The sequence below is a fragment of the Diabrotica undecimpunctata genome, chromosome 1 (genome assembly GCF_040954645.1).
Source record: "Diabrotica undecimpunctata isolate CICGRU chromosome 1, icDiaUnde3, whole genome shotgun sequence".
NCBI classification, from domain to species: domain Eukaryota; kingdom Metazoa; phylum Arthropoda; class Insecta; order Coleoptera; family Chrysomelidae; genus Diabrotica; species Diabrotica undecimpunctata.
The window spans coordinates 27,885,886-27,898,238 of record NC_092803.1 but is presented as its reverse complement, the minus strand read 5'-3'; the positions used below and the strand labels follow the sequence as shown (position 1 = coordinate 27,898,238).

General features: G+C 30.5%; 1 protein-coding gene and 1 non-coding gene across 9 annotated transcripts in view; both read left to right on the top strand.

Moving 5' to 3' along the window:
* Nucleotides 1-396: 396 nt before the first annotated feature.
* Nucleotides 397-12,353, top strand: part of Hrb27C (Heterogeneous nuclear ribonucleoprotein at 27C) — a 54,256-nt gene continuing 42,299 nt past the window's right edge. For 2 of the 8 annotated variants that reach the window (XM_072539876.1, XM_072539893.1), the window contains exons 1-5: nt 610-800; nt 5,448-5,501; nt 5,835-6,038; nt 9,112-9,302; nt 9,366-9,448. In XM_072539876.1, coding sequence (XP_072395977.1) covers nt 751-800; nt 5,448-5,501; nt 5,835-6,038; nt 9,112-9,302; nt 9,366-9,448 — 582 coding nt within the window. In that variant the 5' untranslated portion in view covers nt 610-750. Of the gene's footprint in view, nt 556-609; nt 801-5,447; nt 5,502-5,834; nt 6,039-9,111; nt 9,303-9,365; nt 9,449-12,353 lie in introns of those variants that run through there. The other 6 variants (XM_072539885.1, XM_072539908.1, XM_072539925.1 and 3 more) reach the window with 6 other exon arrangements.
* LOC140432965 (small nucleolar RNA SNORA16B/SNORA16A family) lies at nt 9,699-9,837 on the top strand. The gene has a single exon (XR_011949868.1). It is a non-coding gene; the product is annotated as a small nucleolar RNA SNORA16B/SNORA16A family (small nucleolar RNA).

Below are 12,353 nucleotides of genomic sequence, written 5' to 3'. Positions count from 1 at the left end.
TAAATTATGTTAGGACCTCTATTGGCCGAAAGCGGCGGACATCTCGTTATACTTTGATCTTTTCTGACATGAGTATTCAGCTATGTTAAATGCAAAATCTCAAATTTTAGTATACTATAATACCCTTGTATTTTTAATTTTTGATTATCTTATTCTTCTAAATAAAAAATTCTCGTTTTAAATAATAAAATTAATGAAAAATCAGTTTTATATTGTTTTAATATTTCTGTTAGTTTTAAAATCTGGCGGTAAAATCCGTAATGTTTGAATTTTACCACATTTTAACTTCTTCTAGTTTATCGAGAGAGATAAAGTAATCTTGTTTATAGTGTACTGAAAAGAGACAGAACATGTAAAGTCTTGGCAACATGGGAAAAATATCAACATGGCGGTTCCTTCCCCTGATTCCCCTCCCACTTGGCATGTCATCATGCTTGTGGTGTGTATTGTATTCCTATCGTAGTTGTTAATTAGGATAGTTCTTAACGTTAGATTTAAATTAATTTTAAGTTTAGTGTAAGAAGTCTTAATTATAATGGAAGAGTATGAGTACGGGTATGTATTTTCCAAATAATTTTTTTTACTAACATGCGTAGCGGTGGCGCTTAAAATCACATTTACGTAAAATTGACGGAAGTTCTGAAGCTGCCATTGTAGTATGGTAGCTTGTAGTTGGTGAGTGGCGAGTGTAACCGGCTGGATTAAAATAAAAGTAGTAAAAGTGTTTTCAAATCGGCGTGGAAAAATAGCATGCGAATGTTGCGACTAAAACAAGAGATTATGGATGATGATGAAAAGGGGTATTTACATATTTTGCCAAGTTTTTTAAGTATTCTGCTTATTAGGTCACAGCGTGTGCTTTAATATTTTTCACATATTTTTTAAGTGGTGAAACAAGTTCCACGACCAATCTTCATGTAATTAGTTATAATGTGAAAGTTATGTGCCTTAATATACATTTTAATTACTTATAGTCAATGATGCGAGTGTTTTGTTCATCTATCAAAATGCTGCTAGCGTTCACCGACCCCGAACGAATGCCTAGAATCTTATGAATTGTAAATAACCGTTTCTTTTTCAAAAGTATTTGTGTTATTTTTTCCATTTTGTTTGGGTCACAACGGTATAGTTTTAAATTGAAAATGAAGTACATATTTGATTTTAAACAATACTTAAAATTATAGGTTGGTTTTAGGTTATGTCACTTCCTTTTCATTTGCATGGCTGCTTCAAACCACATTTTTAATTTTGGTATCTACCTAGATTCATTATTTCAAAAATATGAAATTTGTGTTTAATGATCAGAAACAACACATTGAGTAATAAATGTGAGTTACTTTGCAACATAGAAAACATGTTAAATTAAAATAATAATGTATTAGAATTATTGAAATTTTACAGTTTACAAAATTTATATTACATTATATTTGTTAACTTTGAAATCTAAAATAATATAGGATTTAAAATTGTGATGTTTTAATATAGTATCTAGAAGTGTTGAGACCTGTCTAAAAAGATATTGTATGTTCATGTTCACTAGGTTCTATTTGATTACAATCTATATGTTCTATTCTACATTCTTTCTATTTTAATTTCGTAAAAATAGAAGCCGCTATTTTTCTCTTTAATTTTTGTTTAAGCTTGTTTGTGGTTGTCAAAGTGGCCTTTGGTGATATATTTACTTATGACTTACATGCTTTCATATGACTCATACCTTGTTTATACTTACATACCTAAGTGGTGAATGAAGAATAGATATATAGTCCTTGGACTGGATCCCATGTTAAATGTAGGTTTTCAAAGTCAATAGTGCATTTCTTTCTATTTTTTTATCCATATACTGGATTGTATATCATGTTCCAATACATTTTCCATAATACAAATCTCAGATTTTAATCAATTGGTCTAAAACATAAAATAACCTTTATTTTTGGGGATGCAGCGATAATCTATTACCTGCGTTTTTCAAATTTGCAATAAAAAATAAACCTGTATGGATGGTCTAATACGAATTTGAGTTTATCACTTAAAAACGAAATATGTAATTCTAGTTGAATGCCCTGAAAAAATCTTTTTTTACATTTAAAGTGATTGTTTCAAATAATACTTTTACCACTCATAGTAAATATGAAAAAACTGAACTAGAATACATTCTTGAATCGTGTCAATTCTTTAATCGTGCCAATTCTTGAATATACAAAAGACTATATGCTTGCCATGTTCTCATTTCTAAAAAATATACTAAATATAAAAGTTAACTATTTCTAATAGTATATGACACACCTGTCTCAAGCACATATGGCTACATTAAAACTTAGGATTCAAATGTATATTATAAGTTGTGATCAAGACAATGATTTTCTTTCATGTGTTATTCTTATATTATCCTTCATTCTTGTATAAACCCATCAAAATCAGATGCTTTCTAGCTCAAAATGGTCTTCTAAACCCAAACCAAATGTATGTTCTTCCACTATAGGCCTTATCGAAGCTGTGCTATTATTCATTTTGAATATGCATAGTCAAAATGTGGCCAATATAAAAGATTCTACAATAGGTCACTGGGTGTTTATATCAATAAACAACTCAGTATTACCCAAGTAGAATACATTATATTTTACACACTGTGTTTTTAAATTAATGTCTTAAGCTTTTGGGATTTGGTTAGGGACTATTATAAAATAAGGGGGACATTTTTATTTTTGTGTTATAATTTGGAAAGTAAAGTTTTATTATGTAATCACTTTACTAGATGTGTGTATAAAATTATTTTAGGTCTTTTATAACGGTGCATATAAAAGTATTTCTATTTGGATGGGATAGGTATCATAATATATAGATACATACTGGATTTTTATCTGACCTGTGGTATTTTTATGAAACATGTTTGAGGTAATAATCCCTTTCAAATAGAAATACCTTTATAGATACCATTGCATAAATTATCTAAAATAATTTGGAATCCACTCATTACTTTGCAGTGGTGATGTTACAGGTATGTGAATTGTTCTATTGAATTGACTACTATATTTTCTTTGGTTTGGCATATTTAAAATGAAGTAGTATCACTTTTGATTGAGATGACATCCATGTTTAAAGTACATTGTGCATGCAATATCATTGTATTGTCAAATCAAAAGTGCAAAATTTTAACATGTTGCCAAGGGCTCCCAATTCATTTCTAAAATATCGTTCTGAAGCTATTTTCTTGTGGCATCTTAAATTAATTACTATTTTAATGGGAATAAGCCACAATTGAAATTTAAAATAAGTTTATTGACTTTCAGTTTCCACTTCAGAAATCATCAAAATACTTTATCAAAAAACTTTTGAGAACAATTTCCGAAATGGAAATTGAACTGTCAATAAACTTATTTTAAACTTCAAATGTGGGTTATTCCCATTAAATAGGAATTAATTTCTAAAAAGTTACAATTCACATATGATTACAGAGAAATAGAAAAACTACTTTATGTAGGTGCCAAAACATAGGTAGAAAGGTTAACTTTGCATTAAAGGGATGTAGATTTTGACATTAGTAAGTAAACAATCATCTACAGTTCATTGACCAAATTTTTTGAGTAGATTAACCCATTTACTCAGATAGGTTACAATTCTCATAATGTTAATAAATGTAGTAATAATAACCCCTATTAATATTCAACAGATCTCATCAAAGATCATCATCCATGATCATTTAGGATCAGTTATTAAATATTGTCTGTCTCAAACTATTGCATTAATGTTTAATGGTAAACCGTTTATTTGTTTATCTTGGGAATATCTTAGGATTTGAACACATGTTTCTCTAATAACAATGGTGATCAGAACATTAGTCATTTAAAGAGGAAAACCCAAGATGAAATACTGTAATTTATCTGTGACATGAGTCATGAACCATTACCAAATGACCAAGTATCAACAACAAAGGTGTCAACTAAACCCTCATAATAATTTTTTGGTTAATTATTTCAGGAACAAGCGATCAAAATAATCGTACATACAGTGTGTATAACACAGGCAATACCACTTTTAAAACATCTTATCTATTAGAAGGATAAAATTCATGGGAAAAATAAGAAGACTATGCAATGTTCTGCAAACAAAAAGTGTGAAACTTGTTTTGTACAAAAACTGCAAATTGTGGATAATATTTAACATGTTTAACAATATGTTCAAAAAAGATAATCAATTGTTTGTACTCCATACAAAATATGTACTCCAGAAACTCTGTTTTAGCTTATGCTATAGCTATAGGGATGTGGAAAATATGTACTCCAGAAACTCTGTTTTAGCTTATACTACAGCTATAGGGATGTGTATATAAAACCATCTCTAAGCATTTTGGTGTTTAGCTGTCACTGGCTTACTGTTTTTTACAGTTATCATATTACTTTCCTCTCTGGCTGCAGCCTTTTAGATATTTTTAACGACTGTTTCATTCTAGCCTTGTTTACTATTCTAATCTGCTTCTGTTCAATAACACTTAAATGTTCACATAGTTGTTATATATATGGTCACTTCTAATTATGTCTAATGTCACCCTTATATATGGTGTTTTACTTTCTTAACTTTAAGATTTGTCCATGTAACTTAAGGGAATATCTATAAACTATTTCATGAAAAATTTGGATTTTTTAATAGCCTCCCTCTGTTTACAGTTAAGGCCCTCCCTCGTGTCACTATTACAATTGTATCATATTCTAATTATGCCAGAAAGAGCATGGCTCAGTGGGCCATTCTCCGCTTTATTAGATTGAGTGGGAATACCATTGTAATAAGCAAAGTCTGCTATGATACTTGCCCTGTTGCACTTGCCACTCTATTAATTATTTGGACTTTTGACCTACAAATTTCATTGTCAAGACAATATATTTTAAACTTTGATTTGAGGTAATGTAAGTTAATTTTTTATCACTACTTTAGTTTTTTGTCTTAATATTATACAAAATATAAATTGATACAAATATTCTCTTAGATGTAATTGTCTTACTCCGGCTCATCTTTTTGAGGCTCCGGCTTTCTGCTAAATTTATTTATGATATCTAGTCTGTAGATTTATTTATGATATCTACTGTATTTCTAGACCAGTACATGCTTTTGGCAAATGAGCAAATTGACATATTCCAGTATTTTGACCTTTACTCTCACTATTCTCACAAAAGACCTCTAGATAAATAGGTTTAATCAGATAATGTTGTGTTGCAGAAGCTGATATTTATAATACATCAATTAACAGAGATAAGACAATGTGACTTTCAAATTTTGGTAAAAAACTATAGGATCTTTTCTTGATTGAATATACTACTAAAACCCTTGAAACTAAAAAAGTACTTAGCCTGCAGAACTCATCCAACTATAAGTTTCCAAAATGCCATCCTAACAAAATTTCAAAAACAAATACTGTTGGCGATCATATATAATTTATATAGTTTTTTTATTTGCAGACAGCCACACCAAAGTAGCATAGCTCCATACATTGATGACTCTCATCCTGGATAGTAAATATTTTTGCTTTTTATTATTAATAAACAATGCAGATTGAAACTGTAAAATAAAAATATGTGAAAAATTATCTTTTAACTTTTTCCAATTATGTGATATTGTTCAAAATAGAAATTGTAAATATGTGATGTCACTTTCATAACAACCTTAAAAACCATATGTTTTTGACTCATTTCTACAAAAGTTTTAAAATGTCACCTGAATCTCTTATAAGCAGAATACTATTTAACATAAAAGGAAAATCTACACATTTATTTTAATATCGCTAGTACCATAAAATGTGAAGATTTCCTTGGTCTTCAGTTGTATAATCTTGATTTTCTTTCCAGCAAGCTCTTTGTGGGAGGATTGTCCTGGGAGACGACCCAGGATAATTTACAAAGATACTTCTCCAGATATGGTGAAGTAATTGACTGTGTAGTCATGAAGAATGCAGAATCTGGAAGATCGAGGGGATTTGGCTTCGTCACATTTTCAGATCCAGCCAATGTAAATGTTGTTTTACAGAATGGACCACATACTCTGGATGGAAGGTAAATTTTAGTGTACCTATTTAAGATTTTTTTATACAAATAATATATTTTGCAAATTAAGACAATGCCTACCATTTCCCTAAATGTGACTTATCTGTTATTATTCTCGATTTTCTTTCTGGTAATACAATTTTGTAATTTAAGATCATTATTTTTATGTATAATTGTGTTCATATTATCCTCATTGTGTTCATATAACTGAAGGGGTGAGTACATGAAAAGGTTATGTGACACAGAGAAGATAATTACCATTTTGAAGGGCATGAAGTGGTCATAAGTTTCTTTAAAGAGGTGTCATCCAAAAGATTCTGTTCTTAACCATTTTATCATCTCTTTCATTCAAGAGATTTTTCGTTGTGTCTCGTTGTTTGAAATATTAATTCTTTTTAATAAATTCTCTGTACTTGTGAAGTAATTTTTCGTGTAAATTACCATATTCTTTCTGTTAAAAAATACAATCATTTCTCGATACTTGTGCAGCTTGTTTAATTTTTCCTTAACACTTTTCAATTCTTCCAAAATTGGCTAATGCACACCATCAAAAAGTTATTGTTCTGGACTAGAAGGAATCAGTCTAAAGCATCAAATAGTCCTTTTGTTTCAGAAGATCTTCAACTTATGACTAACCTCATGACTAACAATTTCATTACTACCTTTTTTTGCTAGATTTTAACTTGTAGTGCAACAAATCGTCCTATCAATATCCTCTGCTATTATGTGTATTCCCAGACAGGGAATTAACCAATGGCATGGTTTGTTGTACATCTAATGTAATGTACACAGTGTTTGTTGTACTTCTTGCTATGTCTCTATCACGTTTTGGACTTTTAAAGCCAACCTGCAATTTTTATCTATTCCTCATTAGCAGTACTTGCATCACAAGTGCTGCAGGTATCACTTTTAGGATGTCCAAAAGGTAAGTTAAACTCATTATTGAAAAAAAAAAGCAGTACATGCACTCTAATTTTAAATCCTTATTCTACATGATCCAATGTCCACTTTTCAAGATATAACTTACGCATGATTCGATGAAAGAATGCACATAGAAATGTGCTATTATGATGGTGACTGCTACATCTTCAGATGTTTTGTTTCTCTCTTCTGTCAGGCACAGAGGATCCTAAACCAGCCTGAATACTAACTTGTATCAACTCAACCTTTTTTGTGCTTACATTGTACAGATTGACAAAGGCTCTTAGGTTGCTTTACCCTGACAGAAACAATATACAGTATACTCCCTCTATAACGAACACGGTTATTACGAGGTTTCGCTTATAACGAGATACATTAGATGTCCCGTGAAATTTCTATTGAACTATAACCGTCTATAGCGAGGCAAATTTAGTTATAACGAGAGAAAATAAGATCCAAAAACGTGCTTTTTACGTTTTTGGTCGGGTCGTGGCTATAAATAAATACCTTTTCAAACAGCCCCTCAATAAACTTAACTGCAGCCCCCAATTAACTTCTTTACAATGAATAAATAGAACTGTTTCACATCTTTAGAAAATATGATAGAATGATACTGGACCAGTGTTTCAGAATGAAACAATAGTTTATGTTATCCTTGAATATACGCTTTGTACATTATGTAGTTGGAAAAAAATATAAGTACAGATTTTTTGTTTTAACGTATATCATTGATAATAAAAGTAAACAACTCTTTTATGTTTTAATATATTTCATTGACAATAAAAGTAAATAACTTTTTTTCAAAAACGCCATTCAAACAATATTTATTAGCATCTTATATTGCTCCGAATGGCTTCACTATAGGAAGTTAATGGTTTAGAAAACTACAGATTCATATGTATGCACAGTATTATTATTGTCTGATATAACGAGATCGGCTTATAACGAGGTAATTAGTCTGTCATTTCAGTTCTCGTTATAGAGGGAGTCTACTGTATTTATATATCGCAGTTTCATGAGCACCAATCAACTAGTTGCAAACTGTATAAACAGTCTTTGACAGCTGACTAGGACATGAAGGGGTATGATGCACACTTGTTGTTTTTAACTTGTAACATTGTTATGTTTAGTGCATAAATGACGTAGGATCAATATTTTTGCACATACATATTTTTATGTTTAAAACCTGATTTACTTGCCAATGCATAAAGGAGGTATGTCTGGTGTTTTAGTAACATAACTCCTTTGTACACAAGAAATAGTTTTGTTTGACTATTTTTATGAATGCATAGAAGAGGTATGTGTTTTTATGGTTATATAATTCCTTTACTTGCCATAAAAAAATTGCTTCCTTTGGACACTGGATATAATATGTGTTTGATAATGTTTGATACAGTATCTAAGTAAATAAATTCTGTAGAGGATTTCCCACTGCCTGCTGGATTTAAAAAAAAATTTTACATAAAATCCTTTTATGTCACCTCTCTAATTTATAAATGGCCCATATCGAAGCTGTGCTGCTCTAAATTTGAACATGCTCAGTCAAAATTGTGGCCCAAATTAAAGAGCTCTACCTTGGTCACTGGATATTTGACTACGATAAATACTTCAGTATACTCAAGTAGAGTACAGATTTACCATTAAAAAAACCATTATATCTTACATATACTGTAGTATTCAGCCTTTAAGCATGTAATGTTAAATTTATTTAGTCCATTTTTCATCCTTATTCTGATAGTCTGTGTTCAGTAACCAATTTTGGATACATGAACAAATTACTTATTTTCACATTAAATCATAATTGTGGCTTACGGATATGCAAATTTATTTATCTAGTGTTCTCTTTCATTTTTAAATTCACGTTTACCATTATCTGACTATATGATTTGATAATTTGGGACAAGAACTAGATTGACTTAATTTTGTCATTATTAATAATTTTCCATTTTTAATATTTGGATAAACCTATTGTTGTTCCCCATGTATACTTATTTATCCAGTTTATTTGGTTTATTATGTTTCTTTGATTGAGCTGCAGTAATTGTTAACAGTTGTTTTACTAATCCCCAAATAATTATATAAAAGGTGATTCTCCCTTCTAATGATTTTTCAAATGCATTTAACAAACCTATTTCCTACAATTTCTGTTTTATTTTCTTAGGACAATTGATCCCAAACCGTGCAACCCAAGAACATTGCAGAAGCCAAAGAAAGGTGGGGGTTATCCCAAAGTATTTTTGGGAGGTTTGCCATCAAATGTTACTGAAACTGACCTCAGAAGTTTTTTCACAAGATTTGGAAAGGTTATGGAAGTAGTTATTATGTATGATCAAGAAAAGAAAAAATCAAGAGGTGAGTGGCTTACACTGGAGTGCTGAGTGCATACTCAAGGTTTGAATACTATTTTTGTTTCAGGATTTGGTTTTCTATCCTTCGAGGATGAGGAAGCAGTTGATAGATGTGTACAAGAGCATTTTGTTAATTTAAATGGAAAGCAGGTAAGTTGGTTTAATACCTTTAGATAAGTTGATATCTTTGCAAATATTTTACTTGAGTAAATAATGGCCCTTATCAAATCTTTGACATTTTTCATTCTATTTTCATTTATCTGCCATCATCTGGGCCAAATGTATGGTGGCACTCAATGTGTTAAATAGCAACTGTTGTAGCTTGCATTGTCTTTAGCATTCATTATAAATAATTGGCAATCATTCATGTGGTGATAATATTTCTGTAATATGTTAATTAAAAAGGCCCTATCGAAGCTGTGCTATTCTTCATTTTGAATATACATAGTCAAAATGTGGCCAATATAAAAGATTCTACAATTGGTCACTGGATGTTTATTTCAATAAACAATTCAGTATTACCCAAGTAGAAAACATTTTCACATAATTTTCTTTATCTGTAGAAATGCTCAGTAGATGATTCATAAATGATTAATATCATTGTTCTTTTTGCACTTACATAATTTAAAATTTAATTCAAACTTACTTAATTGTATTAATTACCATGAAATTGGCTTTACTTAAGTTTTTTTGTCATTTTTACTTGAATAAGATTTTTGACTTAATGTGGATCTACTCCATTCAGGAGATCCAGTTTTTGATCACTGTTTGTATCATTTGGGGTGGAAAATAGAGATTAACAGCATTGTTGAACTATTGAGACCAAGTGTATGCAGTGCTCAGTTGTTGTGAACTTTAATTCTTGCGTGAGTTGAATTTTGAAATTTGCAAACCAAGGTTATCCACATAATCTTCCATAATGTGGAAGAACATATCCAATAGTTGTGCACAATGGCAGATGTTCTCACCTGAGTTTTTCATTGATTCAGTGCTTTACAGTTCCAATAGCGTCAAAGAATGTAAGCTTTCGTGGCCAATGTTTTGCAATGGTATTGTTTTGTAATTTTTTGCAATCTCTTGTCACTACTGTAGTTATTGACAGGAAGAATAATGTAATGTGCTATTACAAGTCTCTATTTCTCTGTTATTAAGTTTGTCAGTATTCTTTGATTTTTGTCTTATTCAAGGTTTCAACATTGAGATTAGAAAGTTTAATCACCTCAAATGTTTTCGTGTGTTTATTAAATAAAATTTTTTCGTGATACATCATTTTGAAAAACTTCTTGATAAAAGGTCATTCTAAAAATATGTTTATAATGTGGAACCATATTTTGTTGAACATTTAGTAATAAGTATTTAAGATTTCCTATGTGATTATAGCTAGGATGTTGATAGTAAAATTATTTTTATTGATATTAATGGTGTAAGAAAATGTGTTATCAGTTATCACTAATTCTATATTTTGATTGAAACAGTTAGTTTAATATTTCATACCCTGATTGGTTATCAGGGTATAGAGAAATATATCAGCTTTTATTGTTAACATTATTTAATAATTCATTTATTGTGAGTTTTGAATAATTTTTTGTTTTTGTTACACATCACATAAATGTTTGTTTGTATAATATCAAATTAGTAAAGATGCCACATACTCAATACATCTAGGGCTTTTTTTAATCCAGATGGTTTAGAGAGTAGAATGTTCTACCATTACTTGTCAAAACTGCATTTCATGTGTTCCTAAAGCATTGCTTTCTGATGGGAAAAGTACTGTTTAAGCAAAGAAAAGAATGGTTAATAGGTGGTATGCTCACTTTAAAGCCAATCATACAACATCAAATGAACTGAAACTGTGTGAGAAACTTGAAGAATAAATGTATCATTATAAAGAATATAAGTTAGGACATGGACATTTTTGTCAATGACAAATGTGTTTAAAGAGTGCAGCATTTCCTTACTATCAAAAATAACAGATTTCGACTATTCAGGGAGTGTTTCGTTACTGTTCCAGCACAATAAATCTGGAGTTTTTGCGCTGATAAGATACAAGTGATGGAACGTGGAATCGCCACTTCACTAAGAACTTAAATCAGTAGACAGTTAAGTAGATGGCAGCAGGTAAAACCCATCACCAAAACCAAATAACCAAAAGCGCAAAACTCATCTTGTAATATTGGTTTTTGTATTTTGCTATTCAAAAAATAGTTTGTTCATCAATTACCTTGAAAAAGGAAGAACCATAAGTAGCAATATGATATTATTGCTACTTAAACATTACCGGTATATTTTCCTATGTATTTTCAGCAAGACAATTGCTTTCCAAACCGCTTCTGCATATTTCATCTTCTTTAGAGCCACAGCGATATCAGACCTCAAAAGAAAAGTAAAAGAAGTCATGAAGAAAATTAATGCTTATTTTGGGAGCAGAGTTGAATGATTCTACAAAAGCATCAAACTGTAGAGAAGTGTTGGAATTAATGTATCAGCATACAAGATGATTACATCAAATTTTACCTTGAAGTTGTTGCTTTATTAATTTGGCCTAGGAATTCTTAACTGAAGGGTCATATTTTGGTCAAAATTCTAAGAGTTTGCTCGAATATTAACATAAATATGTTTTATACAATGTAGAAATTATTTTGCTATTTTAAAAAGTATCCTATAGTGCTATCTTCACATTCGTTTGAATCGTCTCTATGTCATCGAAATATTGCTCCTTACGTGACTTTTCGAAACAAAAAAGGTGCAGGGTTCTATTCTGGGATTGTTTGGAGACTGACAAAGTTGTGTAACTTTGTGTTTTGCCAATAACTGTTGCCTGTACCGAAGATTCAATGGCTAGCTTATTATTATTTGCAGTTTTCTTGTTACTGTGTCACTCAATATTTTTAGCACTAACGTCAAATTCATATTCTAACCTGTTCAAGCATATTCATGGTGCATAACCGTTCCATAAAAAACAATCAACAGAGACTCAGATGGAAGGCTCAATTATGACAACTGTTTTTTGTGCTAGGATCCTAACCGTAAACCCACACCTTATCACCTGTAATTT